Source organism: Mycteria americana, chromosome 1 (genome assembly GCF_035582795.1).
Source record: "Mycteria americana isolate JAX WOST 10 ecotype Jacksonville Zoo and Gardens chromosome 1, USCA_MyAme_1.0, whole genome shotgun sequence".
Taxonomy (NCBI): domain Eukaryota; kingdom Metazoa; phylum Chordata; class Aves; order Ciconiiformes; family Ciconiidae; genus Mycteria; species Mycteria americana.
The window spans coordinates 8,784,273-8,812,198 of NC_134365.1; the positions used below are offsets into that span (position 1 = coordinate 8,784,273).

General features: G+C 43.8%; 1 protein-coding gene across 1 annotated transcript in view; it reads left to right on the top strand.

The window, feature by feature from the left end:
* Nucleotides 1-27,926, top strand: part of ELAPOR2 (endosome-lysosome associated apoptosis and autophagy regulator family member 2) — a 106,802-nt gene that overhangs the window by 35,042 nt on the left and 43,834 nt on the right. Inside the window, exon 2 of the mRNA XM_075489504.1 lies at nucleotides 18,023-18,143. Within this exon, the coding sequence (XP_075345619.1) occupies nucleotides 18,023-18,143 (121 nt within the window). The remainder of the gene's footprint in view (nucleotides 1-18,022; nucleotides 18,144-27,926) is intronic.

The following is a 27,926-nucleotide window of genomic DNA, read 5'->3' on the forward strand; positions in this document are numbered from 1 at the left end:
TAATGCCATCATCTGTCTGCCCGGTATGACTCCCGAGCACCTAAAATTTTGCTGCGTAATAACTCAGAGGCACTTATTTCTTTGAGGCTGTCTCCATGAATCACTGTAATGTATTTGCACAGTGAAAGGGATTTGGAATTAATGCAGCCCAAATCATGGCTATTGATTTAGCCCTCCTTTCTGTTTGACACTGTTTATGTTTTTTAACGAGGACACGCTGGCTGCGCAGTTCATATTGCGCTGAATCACCGATCATAAATCACCAGGTTGGGTTGTTTTTTTATTTTAACCTCCTTATCTGGCGGGGTGAGGATAGCAGTACTCTGGGGGCAGCTCAGCCCCAAAGGGATCGGTCGCTCCTGGGTTTGATTTTGTCGTGATTTACAGCAGCACACAGTAAAAAAAAGGCAAAGCAAACCCCCAAGCTCAGGCAGATGGCCTGTGCTGCTAATCTTTCATCGTAATGGCTCCTGACAGAGTAGCTGTTGTTCTCTGCTAGTCAGGGTTTTCCGTCAGAGACAACAGTTTTCCTGGGATATGAAACTTGGCTGTAGCAGTTTGCTTCACTCGAGCATCTCTCCTACAAAAGAACAACACAGAAGAGGGAATTATTCTTTTGGAAAAGGATGCAGCCTCACTCCCATCAAGATAATTTGCTGACCCATGACTTCTGCTCTCCCCTGTGCTTATGTATTTTTTTAAAAATGTCTCAGCCTTTAAATTGTGGTGTTGGAAAACTTCTATAGAGGCTGGAGGTGAAAACCTACAAAAGCAAAACAGCTTCAAATGGCCACAGATCTTCCTAAGAGACCAACGTGGAGCCAATGGTGAATTAGGGAGTGGTGAAGCCAGGGTTGCTGAGGGAGGATTTGATTTAGCACTTTATTCCTTCTCTTTGTGAATGCCACGGATGTAAAGCTATTTTTTCTGCAGGAAACCCCCAGGAGCTTCACTGACTTTGTCATCTCTTGTGTTGGATTTTCCAGTCCTGCCCGAGGTGTCAGGCGGGTAGAAAGGCTGTAATTGAGATTTGCTGCATTCGGTTCTGTGTGTGAGTGTATGTGTGCAAAGTACTCAGCCAGTGGTGGAAGATTCATAATTATTTCTCTGTCTCTGTGCCTAGCAGTGCATAGTTATATATTGATTTGCTGTAGTCGAGATGAGCAGACTAATTATGACAATTCATGACAAACATTGAATTATGGCATTAAGCAGACAGTTGTTTGGTGTGTGACAAACTGTTAATAAACAGGATAGGGCATTGCACAGAGAAAGGCACGTGGAAGGCAGCAGGTGGGAAAGGTATGGGGTGGCTTTGCCTGACTTGGCAGGGCTGCTCCGTTCCTGCAGTCTCCCTGAATGCTGCAGGAGACCCTTAAATCATGTTGATTTGGGTTATATCTGCATTGGGTGTTACCACGAACTAGTACTGATGGTATCTCTATCTGACTCAATAAAGCTTTGGCTGGGGTCTCTCCAGCTTGCATGGAAGTGGAACTGCCATATGGGTTATGCTGTGGTTACATTCTGAGTCCCGACAAAATTTTAAGTCTGCAGTATTTTAAATGAGTGAAATGAGCGACAAATGTCCACTGGCTTGGTTTTGTGTGGTTATTTTTTTTTTTAGAAGAAAATGTTTTGGTGAGTGGGGTTTGAAGTCTTCCACATTAAAAGCAATGTTTTCTAATGCACTTTGACAAGCATGCTTTTAGCTGGAAAGCAAGCCCTCTCCTGTTGAACTTATATTTCAGAATGAAATATCCTTTGCTTTTCAACTGAGAAAACTCCACAATTCAAACAATTCTCCCTCCTCCTCTCCCTCTTTCCAGCCTTCAGAGTGAATGACTGACATCCTGAGTGTTTTCATCTTGAAGACCCTCAGGTGGCAGAGACTCCTCTGAGATGACATCTACCATCCTCTGGAGGCCCTATCTCTCTCCTTGGACAGTGAAGGGAGATATTTACTCATTTAAATGAGGACAGCAAACTTCCAGACTCCCAACTTGGGGCAGATTTGATACTGTTGAAATAAGTACAGTTTGTGGAGAAAGATGGAAACATAATCATGCTATGCCTGTGCTTAATTCTGATTTTCAGAGCCAATTAAGAATGCATTTGGTTGCCCACTGCAAGGTACAAACATGTCATGCCCATATGACATCTCTTAATTTCTACTTGTCCCTCCTTAAATGTTGAGTCTTGCTTAAAACTTCAATGCTTGCACATTGCACTGTGGTCAGTGGTGGGAAGATGCTGTGGAAACCAACTCAGGCTAATGCCAACATTAGCCTGAGAAATGCAGCGTTAACAGTATTTGGAAATCAGCTGCTTTATATGCACATTGCCTTTCGGTGTATTTTTTGTTTGTTTGTTTTTTTTTTTTTTACAACTAGACTACATTAACCTTGTGCTGGCTCCATTACACTGGCTGACATAAGATGGATGATGTCAGTGGCCTGGCATAATGGCCCGCATGCCAAGTGCCTTTGAACGGCACCTGCTGCCTTCAAAGGGGGAAGCCTGTTTGCTCAATAAAAGCACGTTTAGCAGCGCTACCTGCCTAATTGGCTGGAGAAGCCCATGCCCCTGATTTTATGTGATGAGCTTTCCTTGGCAAGAAACAGATGGATTATCAGGAAAGCTTTGCAGAATGACAAAAATGGGGCCAAATGTTCCTATTTTGCTGCTTTTTGGAGCTCTGCTGAGGTGCTGGTTGGGATTGCTATGGTGGGCGCTGTTGCAAGGAGATTTCCTCCTGCAGTGAAAGGACCTTGCTTCCACCAGTCCCTCAGGCAGGATCGACACTACAGATTTGGGATGCTTTTAAGGAGGAGATTGATCCAGTCTTTAGACCCACAGGAGATTTACATTCAATTTTCTTGTGTACCACTTTGTCATAGCACTTGGGGCATGACTCTACGCTAGTCAAGAGCCCAGCTGCTGTAATAATAGGTGCCTGGATAGGACCAAGGCTTTTAAGTACCTTTTGCAAATATGGGCCTAAATACCCTTCGTGTGAGCTCTTGTGCAGAATTAAATTGGGGATAACAACACTTGTCTTCCATAGAAAGGTGCTATGAGGATAAAGACGCCAGATCGCCCAAGGTGTGCTTTGATTTTCTGTGTTGTAAGGAAGTAGATGTAAGCTAAATACTGAATTATAAGATTTTCCGTAGGCTCTCATTTCAGCTCTCAGATCTAGAAGCTGAGAAGAGCAGTACAGAGCAGGTACTGACATCAGGGCTGCTCTCACACATTTCAAATATTTGGGCATAGTGCAACCACCTCAGAATTTCACATTTTCCAGTTAGAGTGGGAACACGAACCCCTGCAGACAGATCCTGCTTCAGACAGGAATTTGCAGCAAGGTAGGTGAATGTCAGTGTATGTGTCGTGAGCTGGTCAAGAGCTCGTATGCTGAATTTCCAGCATGCTCAGAAAACTTTTGCTTAACAGAGACTGCCTTAAGCATGTACTGCGGTCTTTCCTCGTACCCATGCCTCAGGTGATGCTCCAGTTGTGGGGAGAGCAGGAGGTTTGCTCTTTTCTTGTCATTTCAGACTTGCTTTGAATTTTGCCTTTGGTGCTTTTTTGGGTTGATTCCTGTACGTTTTAGTGTTAGGGTGTTAGCTGCAACACCTTCCCCATCTGAGTGGCAAAGACGTGGAGCCTGACTATCTGTCACTAGTGACCATGGAGCAGCACAGTGAGCCTGAGCCTTCAGTTCTATAAATTCCTGTGAAACGAGGAGTTTCTTCTGCATTTGGCTCAGAATTAATAATGCTTATTTACTTCCTTACACAGGGAAAATGCCTGATAAACTCAGATGGAGTCATATGCAAATTCTGCGGCCCAGGAACAAATATGACGCCTCTTTTAGCTCTGCATGCAATCAAGCCCGTGCAGCTCTTTCTGCGTTCTGTTGTGACAGTCAGCATCGTCCTGTTTCTATTTCGAGCCTTGACTGATTGAACTTTTGTTTGCTGGGTTTTGGCTCCATTGCTCCATGCTACCTGAAGAGGAACTGAAGGAGCAAACAGCTTTCCTGAGCTATTGTTACTGCCCGGGGCAGATCCGAGCAGCTTGGCCATCCCATGCAGGCGTGAGCAGTGAGCCAAGGGGACAGGGACAAGGTGGGGACTCTGGCATCTGCTTTTTGCCGGAGAGATGAGGCTGGTCTGGCTTGGCAAGGACACAAGACTAGGAAAATTCTCATCAGCATCTCCAATGTCAAGAGGGAGAGAAGAGGGTTGTCACTGCCCCAGGAAGAGGGTTGTAAATTGTTTTTTCTGCTCCGCTTGCTGAAGACTATCTCTGTCCAAATCTTTTGCGACCTTTCCCCATGGGAGTTTTGCATAGAAATAGGAAACAGAAATCATGAAAGGGGGAAAAGCCATTATGTGGAGCTTGCGGGGAAGTACTGCTGCAGCTGTTTTAGCTGGAGCTTCAGGTCACAGTCCTTAAAGGAAAGGGAAGAGCTTTTCATTGCTCCTGGTTTACCATGTGGGTCTGAATGCCTTTCTGCTTTGTCCTGAGTTATATTTCTACCCTCCTGTATTTCTGGGGCACCTGTATCCCTTTCAGCTCTCCAAAGACCTGCACTTGTCTCAGGCCAGGTTAAGGTGGTCTGCTGGCAACCACCTGAATTCAGAGCAGCATGTGCTTCACTGGAAGCATGATTTTTATCTTACCAGAGTCACAGCTTCGTCTCCATGTAGCTGAGGTGAAGGACACACTGAAGCACTCAGGGTGCTATGAATGGGCAGTTGCATTGCCCCTGTGATGTGTTTCCCTCTCAGTGTCCATCAGGATATTTTCTATCCAGCTCTACAGACCTTAGGAGCTCAGATACTTGTTTCCTTGCTATCGGCAATCCCTTGTCAGGCTGATCTGAATCCCTGTGTAGAGGTAATTGGAGTAAAATTTGTATATGTGCATATTTGTTGCAGTATATGTGCATATATGTGCATCCTGTTGCAAAGACAGGCTACAGGAGAAAGTACAGGGCTGGAGTAGTGCAGGGTGAAGAGAAGGAACGGATGGCTTTGGTTGTAATGCCTATATTTATATTTAATGTTAATATTCCTCCCGGAGCACCAGCACTTCAGTGATATGTAACACAACATAAAAGCATCTGGGGAGAGAGCGGATAAGGGAAATGGGTTTGTTGGATCCCGGGAGGAAATCCAGCCATGGACTTTGCCATGGCATTTCAGTGGATGTGAGCAAGCAGAGAAGGCAGAAGTTAGGTACAACTCAGAGCACTGTGTGCATTGCCTAGCCATGCCGTGCCATAGACCCTGAGGAACCATGACGGGACCCTGGTAGGGAGCAGCATTTGTGCCCAGTGCCCCGACTGCAGTGAGATGTTGCATCATGAAAGGAGCACTTTCTCAGAGCTTTTTTTTTTATTCCAAGATAGGGAAAGACATCAAGCTCCTGCTCTGTTGTCCTTGCTGTCCATGTCCCAGTGACGTCAATTCCACCCTGTCTGGCTCCTTCTAGAGTCTCCTCACGCTGGTTCATGGTGGGATTTACTCGTGTGCTTGGAATTGCTTTCTGACTCATTCTGTGAATGCAATTAGTCACCACCAGCATACAGGTGGAAGATGAAAGTTAATTCTGTGGCACCTAATTAGCTGTCATTGCTGGAAGGGTTTGAAAGCAGAAACAAAAAGTTGCAGTTCTGGCTGCACGATCGGGGGTGGTCTCATGGAGCAGCAGTGAGATACACCAAATTTCACCTGAGACCTATGTGTTACCTTTAACAACCTTTTGTCTTTCTGTTAAAAGATAAACAAGAAGCTTGAGTCTCTATGGGTGTAAATCAGTGTAGCTCTGCTGGAGACAGTGGAGCTCTACCAAATTTTATCAGCCGAGGAGAGATGGAGCCTGTAGGTCAAATGATGACAGAATTATCCTTGTGTGAGTTTTTATGTGTGCGTATGAAAATGCACTTGCAGGTGTGTACGTGCCCAAACACTAGTTAAAGGTGACTGCTTTTTTATTTATTTGTATTTAGTGCACCTTGGTGGTCCTACCTAGGCAACAGTCGTAAATGAAATGTCATCAGATCGTTAACACATCCCTGACTTGTGCAAATTATCACATGATTTGTAGTTAAAAAAACCAATTGAAAGACTCACTGAGTAATATTCCTTTCAGTCCCCTGACGTGCATATATTAGAAATCCATCTGATACAAAGCACAGGACAAAAATGATCATTAGCAGGTTACAGTGCTCTTTATTACAACGAATTAATTGATCACATCTAGCAGATTTTCCTCCCAGCGGAAGTTCTAGGTATCGAACATGTCTCTCTCATTTCTCTTCTATCCTTGATGTTGGAAACACGCCAGACAATTTCATACCATCATTTAAATTTATTTATTACCTGAGAAAGTTGTGTCACCCTTGAGACAGTTAGTGTTCAGCTAAAAAGTTTGGTGACATTGTAGGAGATACAGGGATGGATATTATAAAAAGTTTTCTGATGAGAAGGTGGAACTCCTCAATCTAGTCCTCCGTCAGCAGGTCCCACCTGAGAGCTGTGTTGAAATGTTTTTCCTGATCCTTGAACCACTCTTGACTGGCATCCTATTCTAAAACCAACATACTCCAAAGGTATTAACCAGCACTGTTTTTCATAGTCCGGGGCAGTGGAGCCCAAAAGCGAATGATTGCAGGAATACCCCTTCAGCCTAGAGAGGAGACTTCTTGTACCAGATGATGACAGGGATGTGTTGGTGGAGAAACGGGGAAATTTCTGCTGCTTTCTGTGCTATACTATTTGACAGCTTATGCCCTCTTTCTGGTGGGAGTTTGGCGGCTCTCATGTGGAATGACCTGTCAGAGACACAGCGACAGGTTATTAACCTTCTGCTTTTGCAAGCTCTATCCTGACACAAGCATCCTATTCAAGGCTCCTGTAACTGGCCTATTACAGTCTTAAATGTAAAGAAAATAAGAGCTCCAAGCCTTTCATTCTTCTGAAGCTATGCAGACAGTGGGTGAAATGCTGTGGAATTACATTAGTTAATTTAGATCTGTTTTGTGGCTTTGCCCTTTGCCTGTAGAGTAAGAAGTATCTGTTTAAGGACTCAGCTTCTGGATTCCACTCCTGACTTGCCTCATATTTGACTTTAGGCAAGACACTCAAAAATGGGCTGGCTCCCAAAATAATCTGCAGAGAAGTGTATCATCTCCAGGTGTGCAAAATGAGATTATACTTGTAGGGCAGGTGAGTGAAGACTTCTTTGAGACTCCACAGCAAGCCAGTGGTTGATCAAGGAGGAGGACTTGTGCCTCTGGTCCAAACTAACATGTTTATGCATTATAAAAGAGCCCTAACCTTTCCTGTTTGCTAAGGGATTTGAGATGTCCTGCCATTTTTACAAGGTGCCATTTACTACTTCCATCTCGTGTACTTTATCTGAAATTTGTCTACAGCCCTCACTCCCACATCTCCAAATTACCCAATTCAAGCTATGGGGAGGCACTGGAGCAGGATGGGAGGGTTTAACTCCTACTTTCTCCTTTAGGAAAAAAGTATTTTAGGGCTTAAGATACCATGCAAGCATGTATCATCACGTCTGAATTTCTTGCTGATGGCTTTCCTGCAAGTTGCTTTATGTAAAGCTGGGGGGGGAAGTATTAAAACAGGAGTCAGCGTTTCACCAAAGATGCAGTTAGAACACAAAGTTTATTCTTTAACTTTCTATTTTTATGGCCTGATTGGCATTAAAAAATCTCTCTTTGATGAAGATTTGTAAGGTTTTGTTGCTATGAACCAGAATATGCATTTGGAAATTCTGTTGAGTGGCTGTGGAGATGTGTATCCCTAGAGACTGCTTTCATTTCCATATTCATTAAACTGTTCTGTGGTGCCTGAGAGAGACCCAAAACCTTGAATAACACAGCTGTGAAAGCTGGGAGAGGAGACATCAGGATCAAGGCGCACTTTCACCATCAGTTTAACCCAGTCTAAGTTGGTGTGGCCATTAGGTCAGTCCTATTACCTGCTCTTCTTCTGCTCTCCATCTTTCCATCTCGGCCACTCATTACCACTTTCTCCTCTGTGTTCACAGCAGTGCTCACACAGTGTGTGATGAACTGGATCAGGGAGCTGTTCTGGCTGAAAACTAGTGAAAAAAAATGACTTTATGATGGATCAGGTCCTTCTAAGCTGCAGTGCTGACACAAGAGAAGAGGAAAAAACGTGGGTTAGGGCAGACAAACTGCCCTATACACCTTATAAACTTAGTAAGCCATCACTGGATATGCCTCCACACATACAGTTTATCTGGCTGAAAATAATCTTTTTGAGGGCAATTTTGCACCATCCTGTAGAATTCTCTATTTGGTATCTCCACCCATGAAATTCAATGGGATGATCTTAAAAGGTAAAAAGGTCTTCACTTTCTCTAGACTTTTACTTGCAAGGATGGCAATGCCCATTGCCTGTTACTTAATATTTAGGGTGATGAGTAAATGAGCTGGTTGACTGTGGCTCATCCTGTTGTCCTTTGAAGTCAACGGATATCTTTTATTGACTTAGCTGGGCGACAGATGAGGCCCTGGATGAAAGAGCCACTGTTTTACTAAGAACTACTTGTCTCTCTAGGTTGCAAAAACAAATAATCCCAGACACTTTCAAAGATGGCTGGGCTAGTGCTGCACATACCTTATTTGTGAAGTTTTATTTAAAAGAAAAATAAATTTCTTACAGTCAAAGGGCTGCTGGCTGGGCTGACCTGACCTTTTCAGACTGAAAATGGTCACTGAAAGGATAAATAAGATAATGATAATAAAAACTCTCCTAGTCATTACTGGGCCGCTGCTGAAAGGGATTTGGCAAAGGCTGAAGAAATGTCAGAGTGAAAAAGCACACCGTCTCTGCTGAAAGATGATTGTGTCTGACCCTGTCCGGTGCCCAGTGAGGCTGGTGAAATTGCCACTGACTTCAGCCAGAGTGAGGGTGGCTGAAGGCCAAGAGAAGACACTGATCAGACCACAGCCCTGAAGCTTCATGCAGGCGGTGTTGTGTTACATGGGAATGCGCTGTCCTTAACAAACCATATAGTAAATGTATAGTAAATGTATAGTATAGTAAATGCAGTTTCTTGGAAGGACACAGCCTGCTATTGGTGCCAGCCTGGTCTCTAAATCTGTTTATGTGTTGAAATGGGCTGTGCTTTTCAACAAATAAATACTTCACCCCCATGTATTTCTCCTAGCTCTTGTGTTCAGCTTCCTTGGTGATGATAACTGCTTCATTAGCTGCCTGATGAATGGTCCATGCACATTAGCATCATTTTATCTAGCCGGTAACTATGAGCTTTACCCTGGGAAGGTATGTAACATCCATCACTGGGGATATTCTAAGAGGTTAGGCAAACTTCTTTCAGGAATAGTTTAGGTATGGGGGACAAGAAGATGGACTAAATGGCTTCTGAAGTGCCCTTCTAGCCCTGCTATCTCTTACTTTAAAACTCTGCCATAGTAATAACACGGTATTTCTATGATAAGCATCTCTGGGAGGCTCAGTTAAGAGGTGGGTGCCTCTTGGACTAGGAGCTGTTCAGAGGCTGCACCAATGCATTCAAAATTGAAATGGCAGCCCAGCATGTCACAGCTGGGTGAAGAGGTACACAGGGAAGGACTTGTCCCACCTAACCTCAGATGTTGTGTAGAAACATGTGTGTCCAAGCTGGGCTAGCTAGCTCCTCCAGCTCTGGAGGGAGAAACAAGTACAGTTCATGTGCCCTGCTCTGGATGTCTGAGATGTGCTGGAAGCATATGCTGTCTCCGCTGACCATCATCCCATACTGCAGTATGCTGACCAAGGGCAAAGGAAGTCCTTTGACCTGGTTGATATGAGAGCTCGGTACCTTTCTCATTTCCACTGGGACACAATATTCATCCAAACACTTTTCTATCAGCTGTTTGTTTCTAAACATTGATAAGGGTTGTCTCTGTCCTCCTCCTGCTGACAGAGCTCCTCATGGTTCTCTGAACTTACTCCATCATTCTGCAGAGATCTGTCCACTGCAGGTCACTGCTCACTGGCCTAGGACTAGACATTTATTTTAATACATTTGGGTTAGAATCCTGGAAATTATGTTTAAACAGGTTATATAAAAACTTACCTAAAATATCATTTATTCTGATTCCTCACAAATATTGATGATATATTTTTCCTGAATTTTGGCTTACATTCAGTAAACCTCTTCAGTTCATCTTTAATTTGCAGATGGCTTTGGCAGTGTTTCAGTCTCAGCTTCTGGTGGTTGAAACCTGGTGCTTGAAGTAGGCTCAAGATGCAAATAGCCTGATTTTCAGAAAGTCTGAATGTATACAGCTGCCTTGTGGGGTTCTAAGTAATGCAATTAAGGCTGGGTTTCTCACTGCTAAAAAAGCCGCAAATGAATTAGGAGTCCGGAAAGAGATATGCAACAGAATACACATAAATGTCTTTAGGAATTTGGGGATTTAGGAATAAGGATGGAAAGAATTGAAAGCCCGGCTCAAGTTTTCAGCTGAAAAGCACTAATATAAGTAATTTTAAAGGAGATTTAAGAGGAACATGTTCACGTTCAGGAGAAGCGTACAGCTGGGCATTAGGTCTGAATGAGTGATGTGACAGAGCCCTGCTGACAGACGGCTCTGCTGCTCACTCATGGGCTGGGGATGATAGGAGCACAGACAGGAAGCAGGAATATTTACTGATGCCAGAGGATATAATTAGAAATAACGAGTGCAGTAAAAGAGGAGGATGGGCTGCAAGCCCAAAACTAATAAGAAATGGGAACTTGCATCTCCTCTTTCAAAGCCTGAATTAGGAGAAGTGACTGATAGGCAGCCTTTGAAAGCACTGGAGCAGTCTCAAAGTGTTGAAAGTGTAGTCCCTGAGTGTGCTAATGCTACAGAGGCCAGACATGGGGAAACACAGCCACGCAGACTGCCATGTTTCTACATCTGCCGTCTTTTGGGAGATCATGTCTCGGTGTACCAGGGAAGTGAAAGCATTGTCTCTTTTTCAGTGTGATTAGTCTGGGAGGATCACAAGAGTGCTCAGGGGGGTTGGACTCCCTTCTTACCTCCTCCTGTATTCATTCTTTCCTTAAAGAGGCTTTTATTTGTGTGTGGGTTTTTTTTTTTTTTAAATAAATACACAGCTAATCCCTATTGCACATGTAAACATAGATAGCACATGGGTCTGTAAAGATTATGGATGCCCCTTTTGGCAAACAATATCTTTTAATAGCATTGTGTGCAGTTAATCGGGTTAAGCAAAAGTATCAGTGGAACAAGCAATGCAAGATCAGGGAAAGAATATGTGACAGACCTGTTGAGAGTTGTTTAGTAATATTGTGGCAGGTAGGGCAGAAGCTTTTTTTCTTTTATTTTTTTGGGTCAGTGATGTCTGTGGTTGGAAAACAACATGAGCAGAGCAAGCTGTTAAATTGCAAGAGACTCTTGCTATTATATTTCATAACAGATATTGTAAATGTTTATTGCTCCTGGGCTCCATCCATTGTTTTCTGCCCAGACCAAGTGTTCGGTGCATTGAGAACTAGTTGTAAAGGCTTGTGCCCTCTCTGACCTTCAGTTCTAGTTAAGTGGGAAGGGCTACAGGGCATCTCCCATCTAGGTGAAAGGACAGCATGAAAAGATCGGTGCAGAAGAATAGCAAAGGCATTGAAGTGAGTGTTGGTCTTTGTCATGGAGAAAGCTCAGTTCTACAGGGGGTCATCTGGGAGAAAGGTCTCCAGTCACTGGAGAGGAAAACGATACTTCTAATGTTTCAGAAATTCCCTGAAATAGGCATTTACTTTAAGACAGAGGAGCTGTGCCCTGGAAATGCCTGTGTCTGTCAACTGTTGTAAAGGACCGTGAGATGACTAGCTCAGATGTAGAGGTCTGCACTGGAGACATTAACACCACATGCACTGGGTCTGGGACCTGGGCAAGGAGGAGCACTCGGTGCCACTTAAAGTCAAGCCAAGGATTGTATGAGAAGAGGGGCTGTGGAGCTGGAAGACACCCTGGGGGGGACATGCCTCGCTGAAGTGTTGCTCAGCCAGCTTATGGTGGGCTGGTAGTAGAGAAGGGCTGCAGAGCAGGAGGTGCATGTACTCCCAGGGAGCCAGGAGGTGTCTGCTAGAGTTTTGCACAGGATGCGTGTGAATGTGGCAGGCCCACACCATCGATCCTGTATCGATGCTTTTTGAACATAGGATGCTGGACAAATTCTGTTGTTTTTTTCTCCCCCTGGCAGAGCTGTGACCAGCTCACCATCTCTCTGATGTCATGTGCATGCATGAGGGCATCTTTTTTTGTCCACGGTGTCCTTCAAAGAGAGCGTATGTACGTCAGAGAGTTTCTTATAACAGCTTTGCATGGTAGTGCAGATGTGATTTCACTAATTCTCCAAGAACAATAAAGCAAAATTCAGCATAGGTTAAAACAAATGCACTTGCCTATTTTTGGTGGCATTTTTCAGGTTACTATTAACCTTTCATTTGAAATTTAATGCTGAGGACTACACATTGATTCTGAGCGGCTTCTTGGAACAGCATCAATTTTCCATTTAGAAAATTACCTTTTTTTTTAAGCTTAACCCTATATGGGGTGTTCATTTTTTCCTGAGAGACACTTTCCTATGGAAACCTACTCTTTGGGTCTGAAATTCAAACCAGTTTTGCCAAAGCCTAGGAATTATAAACAATAAAACAGGAAATGTTATAGGAAATAACAGCTGAACTGGGGGAGGGACATGTTTAGAACATTAAGGCCAAGCCCAGAAAAGTAATAAAACAGAGTCAGAATTACAGTTAAAATTAAAACAAGCCCATGGCCAAATTTAAAGCTACTATATGTCTGGATGATAGTGGGGAAGAAAACATTGAAAGCAAAAGCAGAGTAATAGCTGGCAACAGATAACATCTGGCAATAGATTTGCCATGAAATTCATTTCAGAGAACTGGTGGGTGAAGAAATTTCTCTGTCAGGGAGGAGGAGAAGAAATCCCAACATAATGCAACAGCATTTTTCAGTGAGAGGCAAAGGTGTTGTAAGTGTCCCACGGTGCTGAGGAGGCTCCTCTGTCAGCCTTCTATATTTGGAAGTTCAAATTGCTGAGGCAGATTAGAAGTGCTGAGCCTGGTAAGCCAGCGTTAATGGGCGATTTCTAGTGCCTGCATACATCGCATGTGCTCTGAAGGTGTTGGTGCTGCAGTCAAGGTGTGCTTCCAGCTCGTAGGGATGGACCTGAGCTGTGCTGGGTGCTGAGGACAATGTCATCATGGCTGCTAAACCAGCTTGAGATGCTGGATCATTTAGCTGAACCAGAGCTCCATGCAGTTATATTCACCCACCGTAAGTAGCCAAGATGGTGAATTTAAAGCTGGCCAGTGTTGCAGCTGAACTTGTGAGCTGCTGTCATGCCTGTGATGCAGCGTGGATATATTCTGGTTATAAAAGAGGAATACAGCTGGGCCCTCAGTGGTTGTTTCTAGGTAAAACTATAGTATAGAGTAGAGTAGAGAAGAGTAGAGTATAGTATCATATAGTATAGGAAAGCCAAGGCACAGCTGGAGCTGAACTTGGCTAGGAATGTGAAAAATAACAAGAAAGGTTTCTTCAGGTACATTGGACAACAAAGGAAGATGAAAGAAACTGTACCCCCCATGATGAGTGAAATGTGAGACCTGGCTACAACTGACATGGAGAAGGCTGAGGTACTCAACAACTTTTTTTGCCTCGGTCTTCACCGGCAAGTGCTCTAGCCACGCCGCCCAATTTACAGAACCCAAAGGCAGGGATTGGGAGAATGAAGTACTGCCCACCGTAGGAGGAGATCAGGTTCAGACCATCTAAGGAACCTGAAGGTGCACAAGTCCGTGGGACCTGATGAGATGCATCCGAAGGTCCTGAAGGAACTGGCAGATGAAGCTGCTAAGCCACTATCCATCATATTTGAAAAGTCATGGCAGACAGGTGAAGTTCCCACTGACTGGAAAAGGGGAAACATAACCCCTATTTTTAAAAAGGGAAAAAAGGAAGACCTAGGGAACTAGAGGCTGGTCAGTCTCTGTGCCTGGCAAGATCATGGAGCTTGGCAAGATCGTGGAGCATATCCTTGTGGAAACTATGCTATGGCACATGGAAAACAAAGAGGTGCTTGGTGACAGCCAACATGGCTTCACTAAGGGCAAATCATGCCTGACAAATTCGGTGGCCTCCTACGATGGAGTTACAGCATTGGTGGATAAGGGAAGAGTGACTGACATCATCTACCTGGACTTGTGCAAAGCATTTCATACTGTCCCACACAACATCCTTGTCTCTAAAATGGAGAGACGTGGATTTGATGGATGGACTACTCAGTGGATAAGGAATTGTCTGGATGGTTGCACTCAAAGGGTTGCAGTTAATGGCTCAATGTCTGGGTGGAGACCAGTGACGAGTGGTGTCCTTCAGAGGTCTGTATTGGGACCAGTATTATTTAGTGTCTTTGTTGGGGACATGGACAGTGGGATTGAGTGCACCCTCAGCAACTTTGTGGATGACACTAAGCTGAGTGGTGTGGTTGATACTATAGAGAGAAGGGATGCCATCCAGAGGGACCTTGACAGGCTAGAGGTGAGCCCATGTGAACCTCATGAAGTTCAACAAGGCCAAGTGCAAGGTCCTGCACCTGGGTCAGAGCAATCCCAAATATGGATACAGGCTGGGCAATGAGTGGATTGAGAGCAGCTCTGTTGAGAAGGACTTGGGGGTATTCGTGGATTAAAAACTGCATATGAGCTGGCAATGTGCGCTAGCAGCCCAGAAAGCCAATTACGTCCTGGGCTGCATCAAAAGAAGCGTGGCCAGCAGGTCAAGGGAGGTGATTCTGCCCCTCTACTCTGCTCTTGTGAGACGTAACCTGCAGTACTGTGTTCAGCTCTGGGGCCCCCAGCAAAAGAAAGACATGGACCTGCTCGAGAGGGTCCAGAGGAGGGCCATGAAGGTGATCAGGGAGCTGGAGCACCTCCCATATGAGGACAGGCTGAGAGAGTTGGGGTTGTTTCACCTAGAGAAGAGAAGGCTTCGGGGAGACCTTATAGCAGCCTTCCAGTACTTAAAGGGGGCCTACAGGAAAGATGGGGAGGGACTCTTTATCAGGGAGTGTAGTGATAGGACAAGGGGTAACGGTTTTAAACTGAAAGACGGTAGATTTAGAGTAGATATTAGGAAGAAATTCTTTACTGTGAGGGTGGTGAGGCACTGGCGCAGGTTGCCCAGAGAAGCTGTGGATGTCCCCTCCCTGGAAGTGTTCAAGGCCAGGTTGGACGGGGCTTTGAGCAACCTGATCTAGTGGAAGGTATCCCTGCCCATGGCAGGGGCGTTGGAACTAGATGACCTTTAAGGTTGCTTCCAACCCAAATCATTCTGTGATTCTATGATTCTGTGATTCTAAGATGGTAGTGTTGGTAGCTGGCACAGATTTTTGGTTCTATGCATATGTGACCAAGGGCAGAAATTAATTGCAAAGTCTTCATTACAGTCAATTACCAGAGGAACAACCAAGCCCATGGAGTGGTTTTCAGACATAAAGTTGAGCTGAAGGTCAGATAGAAAACAACAAAAAAAATCCCCCTCTTCCCTAAGGGAACTGAGCACAGCAGAGGAAAAAGTAATGGAAAGAGATCATGTAAGAACTTTAGTTCTGCTGTACAATCTTACTTGTAAGTCTTGGGATGCCTCTGTTTACATGGCTAGCTGCACACAGGAATGGGGTGGTCAGAAGGAAGGACATCTCTTGGCTCCATCTCTCGGCTCCGTCTCTCCAGAAATCTCATCTGACTGGTTACAGCTGGAGAGATTTCCATGGAGGGATGGAATAGGAGAGATGGAGACCTGACTTTTCTGCCTGAACTTGGAAGGAGAGCAGAAACCTTTTTTATCATTTTAGTTACTGTCCTGAGTTTTGAATCTCCAGTGATAGCTGACAGTCAGACAACCATTAGAGGGGATGTTTCTGCACTGCATGGTGTGTTCCTCCCAGCTGCACTACTTCTGAGACCTCCTCTGGTTGCAGAGGGATTGCATGCTGGCTAGACATCCCTGAAGTGTATTTTGAGAGGGCAGCTATGAGAGCAACCCGGATTGTTGACACCAAACTGCCCTCTATAATTTTTTTGACCTCATATTAAATAGAAAAGAGATCTGAACATGAGTGAGATTCAGAGCATTTCAATATCCTTTTCTTTGCTTCACTCCAGTCTTGCATATTTAATTTAATAGAACATTTTTTTCTTATGTGATATGAACTATGAGATGGATCTATTACAGATATGTTATTTATGTATTCTGGTTGCCTTATAGGCAGATTTCTTACCAAGATGATTAAGGACTGTTTTTTTCTGTTCCTTGAAGATTGTATAATCAGATGAAAGGGGGAAAATGTGTATTTTAATTGAGTATATTTGTAGGGTTGAGAGTGTGGTATATCGTATTTCATGTGTGGCTCTGGGTTTCATAGTATCTTCTTTGCCTTGATTTATTTTTGAGACAAATAGTTTTCCTTTCTGCTGTGGTGTTAGTTAGGTTTCTAAACCATAGGTTGAGCCACAAAGACATTTATTGAATCATGAAAATATTAATTCCACAGAAATCAGAATATTATTTGCACTTGGATGCAAAATAGAAAAGGCTTTAATGATGTTTAGGTAGAACTTTATTAATGTCTGAATATCTCTGGAGAGCTATGGTAACAGTAGAAGAAGTAATAAACACAGTATTGTTTGTTTTTCCATAAGTAAATGATGAGAATTGCAGGTCTTCTCCTTGTGAGTCAGCTGAATATTTGCAGGGATTAACTAAACTATACAAGAGCTAGCATGGACCGACCCTTATCCACCTGATTTCCCTTCTTCTGCTCCATCATGTGGGATGTCGGCACTGCAAGGGGTCATAGAAGGAGCAGGAAAAGACTGCCACCAAAATAATCCTTGTGTGCACAGGGTACCTCTTCCTAGGGTAGCATAGCTTAGGAACAGGTGTCTGCAGTCATGGTGGCACAGATCTTTAGGAAGGCAGATTTATGCTGCCTCATGGGTGGGTTTCACCACAGTGAGAGTGAGCTACGCCAGATAAAGAGCTCTTCTGCTTGTGCCTTGGGCTGTGGACATGACCGCTGTCTTCCCCCTCCTTGGTTCATGGTCAGTCCTGCCAGGAGAAGCCAGCTAAACTGAAAGGAACCAATCAAACTTCATGGATCCACCACACCAGTCTGCCCTAAAGCTGCATAAACATCGAGCCTGTGGCTAAAGCTCTGATCCTGTTTTCCTCAGTCCCACAATTTTGTGTATTATTTTTATGGGCCATGCAGCACTTAGACTGCTCAGGGCTTATCTCAGTCACAGAGATCATGGGGCTGATCTCCCCTCATACCATCATTCCGCCTTGAGGTACTCCTCAGAGCTGTCCCTAGATGGCATTTTTGGAGGTATCCCAATACCGGGTTTATCTCCCCTAATTTGTCTGGGCTTCCTCTGAAATCGATGAAGAGGGAAGGGCACTTGCAGAAGGCGATTCATCCCATCCATCTTAGACATCCAACCTAACATGGGATGACTCGTGCTCTGGGTATGGCTTGCCCCATTTACCAAAGAGGAAGCCTGGTTGGCTGCTGTAGATCAGATACCATGACGGCCAGAAGTTTGGGATCAATCCTGCTTAAGAGACTGGGAAAAAAATTCTAGTGGAATCTGTGTCCTGTCTCTCAAGTGCTTTTGCAAATCCCACCCTCTGCCTTAGCATTTGTGCTGCACAGCATCCGATGTGCTTTGTGCTTGCTCTGTGATGATACATGGTGATCATCAAAGCAGTGACAGTGCTACACAGTATGTTCCACACCAGCTACTTCATTTCTGGTTTAATTATAACTGAGTTTGCTAATCCCAGTCTTGATTAATGAGCTTAATATGCAAATGTTATGATGAAACTGAAACTATTTGTAATTGCTTGCAGACAGATTACCACTTCGAGTACACAGAATGCGACAGCAGTGGCTCCAGATGGAGGGTGGCTGTCCCGAATCCGTCGGTGGAGTGCTCTGGACTACCCGACCCGGTTAAAGGGAAGGAATGCAGTATGTTGGCACTTCTCATTTTACAGACCGTTACTAGCTTTTTGTGCTGTTTACCCCTGTGTGGCTTCTTAGCTCTGTCGCTGATGTCCTGAGTGTCCCTGAGTTAGTCCTTCCCCTCCAATCCTTCTTCTTGTCTCTCGGAGCTGTGGAGCAGGGATTGTCTTTGCAACGTAGTTGTGTAACTCAATATCTGCTATGGGTACCCTTGTATGCTAATTCACAGATAAGCCACGTCTGTTACAACACCCCTTGAAGAGATGTGGTTGCTTATCTTGAGCTGCCGTACTCTTAAGTTCTGCAGCTCTCCAGTTCATTTGTAGCTGTATTGGCCAAAATGGTGACCAGGAGTGGCCAAATTATATTTGCATAGTGTCCACATTCTCGTTACCTGCATTATTTAGCTAATCAATAAGCTGAATGCATAAGTAATGGTAAATGTTTTATTTGTCTGAGTTATTTTCATGATGAAGCTTTTGCATTTTATTTATTTATGTATTTAAACAACTTGGAGTGTTCTCATATCACTTGGTCCTGCGTTTTTTTAATGTTAAAACACTTCTTTGCATCTGGGGACATAAGCAAACTGCTGCTCTGCAAACAAGTTTGGACTATTCCCTCACTGTTCTGTAGCTTCCCAAGCTGAATGCTCTTTCCCATCACACTTTCTTGCTCTAGCAATTCTCTTCACAAAAGATCCTAGCAGTGCTTTACTTTCTCAGTAATTTGTACCAGGGGGTATAAATCATTGTATCTGACAAGCAGGATGAACAATGGCAATGTCCTTTCAGTTCTAGTGTAGGAGAGGTGAAATTTTATTCACTTTTGACTCTTCTCCTGTAAAGGCTTATTGTTCATTTCTTTACAACGTATGTTCCAGCGTAAAGCACATAAATGTTTTCTGTAGCAGTGTTGACCACTGGAAGATTTCTGACTGCTTGCAAGCTTCTTTTGAGAAGCTGCCTGTGTCATTCCTGGTATTTGGGTTTAGTTTCCAAGGTTTTAAATGTGGAATCTCTGTATATCCTTAGGATGTGTTTTTCAATTACAGAAATACAGAGCTGGGAAGCACCTCAGGTGATCCCATAATTCATCCTCCAGCCCAAATAGCTATAGTAGCAATGATTTTGTCATTCATGGCTGATGTTTGGCTGGACTGTTTTCAGGGACCTCCGGTGATGAAGAGCCTACAAGCTCCCCAGATATTTGCTCATCGATTTTGTTCTATTCATTTTCCCTCCTGTTACAGCTTTTTCTGCTGTTCAGTCTCCCTTGTTGTACTTCAAGGCTGTTACTTTTTGCTGTCTGCACTATAAAGGAGCAGATAGTGTTATCCCTTATGCTGCACAACCACTTTTGGTGTACTATGGAGTACATAGCTATAACTCATTTTTTCTAATAGACACTATTTCTTCTTAAACCTTGTGACAAATGGTTTAAGGTCCAGCAACATTACACTCTCCTCTACTTTCTGCTACAGATTTCAACAAATGGTGCACTTCCCTCTTCATCTCCTCTGATTTGTGTGTCTTTCTGGTCTTAAATCAGTTCCAATGAAAATTCAACTGTTTTATAACAATAGATGAATCTCCGGCTTCTCCATATCTTCCCCTGCTAGGCAAGGGGAAAACTTTGCCCAATAGATTGGCTGTGATATTATATGCCAAAGTACAGGATTCTGTTAAATATGCTGGAAAACTCATCTCAGTTGATGCCTCTCCTCCTTGTTGTGTTGCTGTTAAGTTCCATGGCAATTCAGCTGGTTTGAGAAGCAATTGGATATTTGACTTTTTTTACTGAGCCCTTCAGATCTCATCTCTCTGGGCTCTCAGGAGTGCAGCAGTGTTAATGTAGTTCTTTTTTTGTCTGTCTTTTTTTGTGTCTGTAGTAGATTATCTGGCTTCAGGAGATGTCTGGCTATATTCTGATGGCAAAAGTCATCTTAGGTTTCTCATCTCTTAGTCTTTCACCTTTTGCTTTAAGAACAACCAATTTTTAAGGCTGAAAACATGAATCTGTCAACAGCAGTCAATCACTGCAGGAATGTGTAGGGAACACCCCTCCCATTCGGCTTGGCTAACGTTGTGTTTTTTACTGCAAAATATTTGAACCAGCATAGAGTTTGGCTGACAGTCCATTCTTCAATGGGTAGGATATACTGGGAGATGCAGCTTTTGAAAATTAGGTGCCCTCCAGCTCTTCAGAGTTGGCACATGGGGGTCTGTTGATGATGAGTTGTACTGAAAATGCTGGCAGATAGACACCTCCTCGCTGACTTGTCGTATTCTTTGAGCTGGTGGCTTCTGTCTCATCTGACAGCACAGGACCTGGACCAAGGATGTCTTGTACTAAAAGCACAAATTGCTATAGCCTCAGGAAAATGAAAAGTTCTGTATTTCGGGCTGCTACAACGCACCTTCTCAGTGGATCATGTACAGTGTGAGATTTGTACTACAGACTTGGCCAGGGGTTGCTGTCACAGAGGTACACTAAAACTAATTCAAATGAGGGACAAGCTCAAACAACTTCATTTCACAAAACAGCCAAAAGCACACAACAGAAACCAGTGAGAAACAGGGGTGAACCGAAACCAATCAACACTCCGATAACATTTAACATATAACAGGTTCGAAGTGTCAGTTGGGGTATTGTTACTACACAGCAAGAATTCCACACAAGGATAATGATCCAAAGTGCGCACACACACTCACTCACAGAGGGGGAAACACTCTCTCTCTCGTGGGTACCCAGAAAATATATCCGCTCACCCGGGAGGGGGGCGAGGGCTCACTCAAGGATGTATCCAGAAGAAGTCACTCACCACAGGAGGTGAGGGCACTCAGTCCCGGGAAGTTTCCTCAGGCGACGTCCCAACCCGAGGGGAGAGGTCCCAAACACAGTCCCGCTGCTCCGAGAAGACTACACTCAAAGGGGGTCTCCGGCGGCACCCCATTTGTACCCTGGGTCGGATCTGAGCTGTGGTCATAATTGCTTATGATCCAGAAGCTTCTCCGAGCCCAGGCGCCTCACTGGCTGCGGACCCCGTCTGGTGACCAAGGGGTCCCGCCTCTCCTGCTCCCGCCGCCGAGGTGTGTGCGTGCCTGGGGCACGGCAGAGCACAAAAGGCGCGAAAAGCCGGTGATGGCCGTGCCAAAAGCCCCGATCTTTATCGGGTGGGGGGAGGTGGTGGTGAAGCGTACCTGTCACAGCCGCATACACATCTCACCAAGTAATTAATGACTCCATGGGACGCCTTCCTTTTCCCATAGGTCTAAAGTTATTTTGTCCTGAAGCCTATCAAGAAATACTATAAGTATAGCATATCCTTTGAGATGAAGCTTTCTGGTCATTCTACAAATATATTCAGATTCTGCTACATCTTGTAGATCCTACCCTACGCCAGAGCGTCCTGACACTGGGGCTCATCCTGATATTTGGTGGAGTCCTGGACTCCCTTAGGTATCTCTTTCCGTCCTTCAAGCTGCAGAGCTGGGGACCACAGTACAATCACCACAGGCAGGACGATTTCCAGCTTTGAAGATCTGTTATCTTCAGAAGTTTTGGTTGGTATCTACTAGTCCTGAGACACAGCTGAGCCAACTATGTCTCTGCTCTTAAAAAAGGGTTTCAGTTGTATAGCAGCATGAGCTCTTAGGGCTTTTTTTTTGTCTCATTGAGGTTGGCAGAGCCCTCAGTGGTCCTTGGTGGCATTTAGGACACTGGATATGGAGGAATCTGGGTGAGAACGTGGGTTTTTTTGGAAGACATCTGCCACCAGTGCTGACTTCATGATATACTGTTTGCAGTTGTTTTCATCTATTCAGAAATGCCTGCCGCTTGAGAATATCTGCTATTGATCTTTACTGCTCTCTGAAAACAGAAGTGACTTGCAGGCTGTCATTAATTTTGGATCCTGAGAACGCTGTGCCAACCTCTCCCACTTCCAAATGCTCAGCAGTCATTCTCTTTAAATTGTCCCTGAACTAGGAATTTAAAAGACAGTATAACAATATGTTAAATGTCTCCAGTCGTCTCTGTAAATACGTCTAGACTGTGGTCTCCAGTGGAGTGGAAAGACACTTGAGACTGCTAAAAATGTATTAGCTCAGGTGCTTCACATCTCTGGAGGAATCTAACTGTGGCACTGGAGCTCAGTCGGTGTCTCGAAATGTGCTCATTTTCAGGATGTTGTGTTTTACTGCTTTTCATTCGAATGAACCCATTTAAAATTAGGTTGGGTATCTCTGTGCTCTGCTGCATTTTGAAGTGCACGCCGACCTGCAAAGCACAGCTGACTGTGATCCGCTGAGAGTAACTGCCAGCATTCCCTGAAATGGCTGTAGTCTCCGAAACATGTCAGGATTCATCCCTTTCAGGTCTTCAAAAACTTAATCGGCAAAATTTACCTGCAGAGAAGACAGGGTCCTCTGAGAATTAGTCATAGGGTTCAGCATAGAAAGGACTTTCATATTTTGACTGCTTTATGACCTGGATATTAGATGAAGGGGGTTTTTTTCACTTTATCTTGCCCTGAGCATAGAGCAGCATGATGAGCCCACCTTCCTCTCCTGCCACCCTCCCCACAACATCTTTACCATCCAGGTGGGAGGTAGGAAGGAAGAAGGAACCTCACATGACAGATGTTTGTGATGCTGTAGGAGGTCCTGCTATGCAGTGACCCCAGGTGTGGGAGGGAAGGTGCAGGAGTAGCTCTGCAGCACAATAGCTTGCTTGCAATGCACTGGGACAACATGCCCCTTTCTATATTTCACTCGCCTCTTTTTTCCTGATCTCTGTGCCCTGAGGGGCTGCAGCCATCGCCACTTTCAGACCCCACCTCAGGGTGTCAGCCTGTGTTTTGCCATTTGGTGCAGTGTGGTACCTCAAGGCTCACCCTGTGGGGTCGGGCTGCCTCTGGACAGGCCATGGCACGGCCACGCCAGACAGCTCGGCCACCTCTCTCGTGCTTGTATTTGGTCAGATATGAGTAATATTTTTGACACCAGCACATCACGGTTGCAAGGGATCCTGCAAAGAGGCGCATTAAAAGTGCAGCAAGGATCTTGGCTAGGAAAAAGGCAATATTTATTACACCTAAAGCTACTCTGTGTGGCTCTCCTCTGCTTCACGTTTAAGATGTCCCCTCCAGCCATCTTCCCGGTACCGTTCTGGAGGTAAGGTACATACGTGGAGGCAGGGAGCGTTGTACTGAGGGGCATGGAGGGCAGAGAGCCTTCTTCAGAGAAATCCAGACTCTGAATCACTCCATTACTTCTTGACGGTCGGGAATGTGCTTAACTGATTTGTTCTCATTCATTTTTAATTACCACAGATCTCCCTCTGATCTCCTCATGAGTCTGATAGCAGGAAGGGAATTTAGCCGATAAGGATCACTGCCATCAGGGCAGTGTGCTTGGCTTTTTAAATGGAAAATATTTATTGCAGTCAATGGGAGCAGTTTGCTTTCGGGGCTAAGCTCTTACCTGCACCCCCATATGGCTGGTATCTCTGAAAACCCTTTGCTTTGGTGTGGGGACTGTTTGCAGTGCCTAATGGGGACCTTTCAGGGCCTGGCAGTGGGAGCAGGACTTGGCATCGCGCTCCCGCTGACAGTACGCTGCAGTCTGTTTCAGTGGCCACAGTCAGGCTTTTCTGCCAGCCTGACCATATGCTGCATGTTTTACACTCAAATTAAAAGTCTGAATTTGGAGCCTGCCTTCCTTCCATGTCTCCTTTCCTTCCTCACTTCTTTGTCTCCCCTCACTCAAGTACAACCCAAATATCTGGTTCAGAGTGTGCCCTTGCTGTGCCCAGGTGCACTGATATGCTCCTCTGAGCAGAGTTTGTGACCAAAAAGGGCTTAAAGGGTTCACATTTTGACCTCAAATTCTTTTTTAATATTAACTATCTTATTCCACAGAATACGAGTTATTTTTTGCCATCCTAGACAAGAATAGGTTGCACCTTATCTCGTAAATATCTGTTAATTTTAGTGTCACCTATGTACATAATAAAGAAACAGTAGTGAGGATAATAGGGCAACTTCAAAAGGAGTTGAATTTGCCACGTTCAAGGGGAAAAAGTGCTGGTAGGATCATTGTTATAGTCACCATCCAAATGCCAGTTATAATTATAATCTGCAAGATTTCTTAAGAAAGGAGTCACAAAAAATATTGGTTATATGGAAGAACTTGACCAAGTACAGTGCTGTGGAGTTATTAATGGCTCTGCTTAGCAAAATCCACCTTTACCTGGTGCCACTAAGGCGGGAGCAACTTGTTTGAAATCAGAAATGTGCTTTTGAGGCGAGGCATGTGACTGTGTGCCAAAAGGTAAGCATGTGAAAAGCTCCACTGACTTCAGAAAATAGAATGTCCTTAATTACAATGGAATTTTCTGGGACCTGAAACCAAAATTTGTCCTGATTTATTTCTACTGAGCTGTGTTTGTGGAGTTTATTCTAACTTGTGTAATCTGCTCCTAGGATACCACAGGAGGAGATATGGATCTTCCTGCTAATTGCAGTGCACTTCAGACACAATTAGGGCAAATGACCTTTTTAAGGCTGGTAGGTTTTATAACACTTTAAGGCAATTTAAGTGATCTGCAGGAGTTTTAATATTCTACTTTCATAACCGAAAACTTAAATAGAAGGTTTTGAGTTTGATGTTCTCTCAATCTCTGGTAAGATTGGGTATCCCAAGCAGGTAAGAAGTGGGTCTGCTCCTAATTCCCTTGAAGTCAGGGGGCATGTACAAATTTTATGACATATGGTGTATGCACATACATGTCTGTGTAGATGGATAGTATAAAATGAATGTTATACGTCTGGCAAAACCTGTGTGCTTGTGTTACTGCCTTCTGACATAAAGTTTGCATCTGTTCATTGTCAACTAGGTTTGTATTCAGGCAAATTCTGTGTAGTCTTTGTGCTAAAGGATTGGTTCTTCTGCAGTTTTACTTAGAATTTTGAAATTTGGCTGGTGAAGACTTGAAAATAGCAATGATAAGTTTTAGTAGTTTCTTTAATGTTAACATTATTGCACATGTGGATGTGAATGTACATACAAATACTCCCATGAGAATGGTGCTGTTTATTAAACAGTCACATTTATTTATGTTATCTCAAAATAGTTTGTTATGTAATCAAAAAATTTTATTATCACCACAGTGTCATTGTCTTCATATATGACTGCATGTAAGAACTACTTTTCATAAGGCTTAATTAAGTCCAGAGTTATGGCCTCTTGAAGCAAACATGTGAATCCTAACAAATAATCAGAAGGTTTTTTTGCCTTTTTTATTTGACATTCACTGAGTATTATTTTCTGGTCTCATTAATGGGCTTTGAAATGATTGGGATTTCTTTCTTTCAACTGAAGGGAGGAAATATGGTGACATCAACGTAGCTCTGAGAACGAGGCATGTATCCATCCTCATTTTTTCTCGTGGCTTGAAAACACTAGATCTTGTCTTCATCAACCTTGACGTACTAATATTTTTTTCATTTTTGATGTCATTAAGACATTGCTTCTTTGGGTATTCACCTTGGAAGAAACAGTGACGTCAAGCTATTAATGGTTGCTGGTGTTTAACCATGTCATTTAGATCTGACATATGCACATAGACTTACATAAGGTGACAGATGCTGTTGGGTATCCTGAGCTGTAGAAAAGCACTATTTTGAGACAATGTTCAAAAAATGTGTTCAGAAGATCTCCCCTTTCAGTCCTCCATCCTTGAGATTGCTCACTCGAATGGTATATGCTGATCTCCTCCCTCATTTTGACTAACACCTTCCCTTCTCCCCTCCCTGTTGAATAGTCATATGTCTCCCATGAAGCTGACTGTCAACATATGAGAGTCACATATGGAAGGTTGCTCTCTCAAACCTGAAAACCAAAAAAGTGGATTCTCAGTGGGCATGAAATCCAGGGAATCTGAGAATTTCTTGATATGCTATAGATTTGGCCCTTGGCCCGTCATGTATTACCTAGCAATTAAGGATGTCTGACAGAGAAAAATATAATATAACTCTGGCTCTGGAGCCACCCCTGACATGAATGGCAAGATGTGCAAGAAGTAGATTTCAAAGTCATGATCTTTATAGGGGCACTTTTGTTTGTATGACCTGCAGGACTGGGCAACTCAATTTTATCTGAGTCTCTTTTGCATCCCTAGGAAAGTTTTTATGTTGTTTCTGGAAGGAAAAGGAAAGGCTTTCCCACTAGAGCACACTGGGGAGGGGACTAGCACACAGCAGCGGAGGCTGCTCTGAGGAACACTATGAAGCTGAGGGATTAATGCAAGGCTGTCATGTAGCAAAGATGTTTAACCAGCAGTGGTGTGCATGGCATAGTTTGAGATCCACTACTAAAAGGCTGTGATTTAGCAAAGCACTCAAGCAGATATTTATTACTATTCCTCTTAGAGCATCCCTGCTAATGCACGTTCCTAACTTGAGTCAGATAGGTGAGTTCTATTGATGGCATTAGGTTTCTCACCTGGACTGAGGCTCGAGGCTACATTTTGCCATGGCATCTCCATCTGGATGTTTTCCCAATGTGTATTGTTATCCTGAGAGATACTCCAGTTTTACAAGTAATTTTTCCAGACTTTTTCCTCTATGCGTGAGCAATACACTGTCTTTGCAGAAAAAGTCCCATTGTTGGCTTTTTGAAGCACAGATTCTTTTAGGTAAATAGTTGAAAAAGCAGAAGAGTTTTCACTGAACCCACAGAGTTTAATTCCTGGAGAAGAGTTACTGGGAACTGCATGTTGATGTGTGTATTGAGACGTCCAAGAGAAAGGCTGGCCTCAGTGTCTTTTGATGATTTCTTCACCCTATTTGTGTATACGATGTAATTAAATAAGTTAAACACAACTTCCACTGAGTCACTGATTTCTCTTTCAACAGGAAAGCAGCTGGCAATACCTTGAGATTTGCTATGGCTTGGTAGAGGGTTGAGAGGCAAGCACTGTGTGTGTGTGTGCAGAGGACATCTCAAATGGCACTAGAAGCCATTTGTACCAACCACTTTGGTTGGTAAGCAATCAAAATAAGCCTGATAATAGAGTCAGTGAGGCCTGGAGAACTACTCACTCACCTCGAGGTATTTTTCCTGCCATCTCCAGTGCTGAGCCATTAGGATGGTTGCTGTAACCCTGGCAGCAAACGTGCTTGCTAACCTCTTGGTGATGACTGCCTTCCTCCACTCTACGCCACAATTTCATGAATTTATTGAGTATTCCCTTTCCAAACCCACACCTTGCAGTGTCCAAATGATGAAATAAAAGTGATAATAAAACTGTCCTATGTGCCAGGCCAGCTGGGGAAAATGGTACTGTTCCTGTCAAAGAGGTGAACTGGAAAAAACATTGCTCTATTTTGTAATTTCTTGGATAAAAGAAAAAATTATTTACTCTTAAGAAAAGGAAGGTACTCTTTCCCAAGTTACATCGGTTTTCAGTGTAATCACATTTCAAGCCTAAACAGCCTTGACAGACCTTTTTTCTTAAATTAAGATTCAGTCTGGTTCCTGGTAACACATTGGGATATAATGACTGAAGTAAACGAACATCAATTATTCACCGTCTATTGGAGAAGCCTTGTACAAATCATTCATGGAAGACAGTCTGAAACTGACTGAGATTATAGGAAACATTACTAATGAAGCAATGAGTTCCTCTCTTCTTTTGTCTTTGTTTTTTTTCTCCTCATCCCGTATTTTGGTCAGTCCTTCATGCCATGTTGTGTGGACCCCGATGTCCCAGGGTATCACTGAA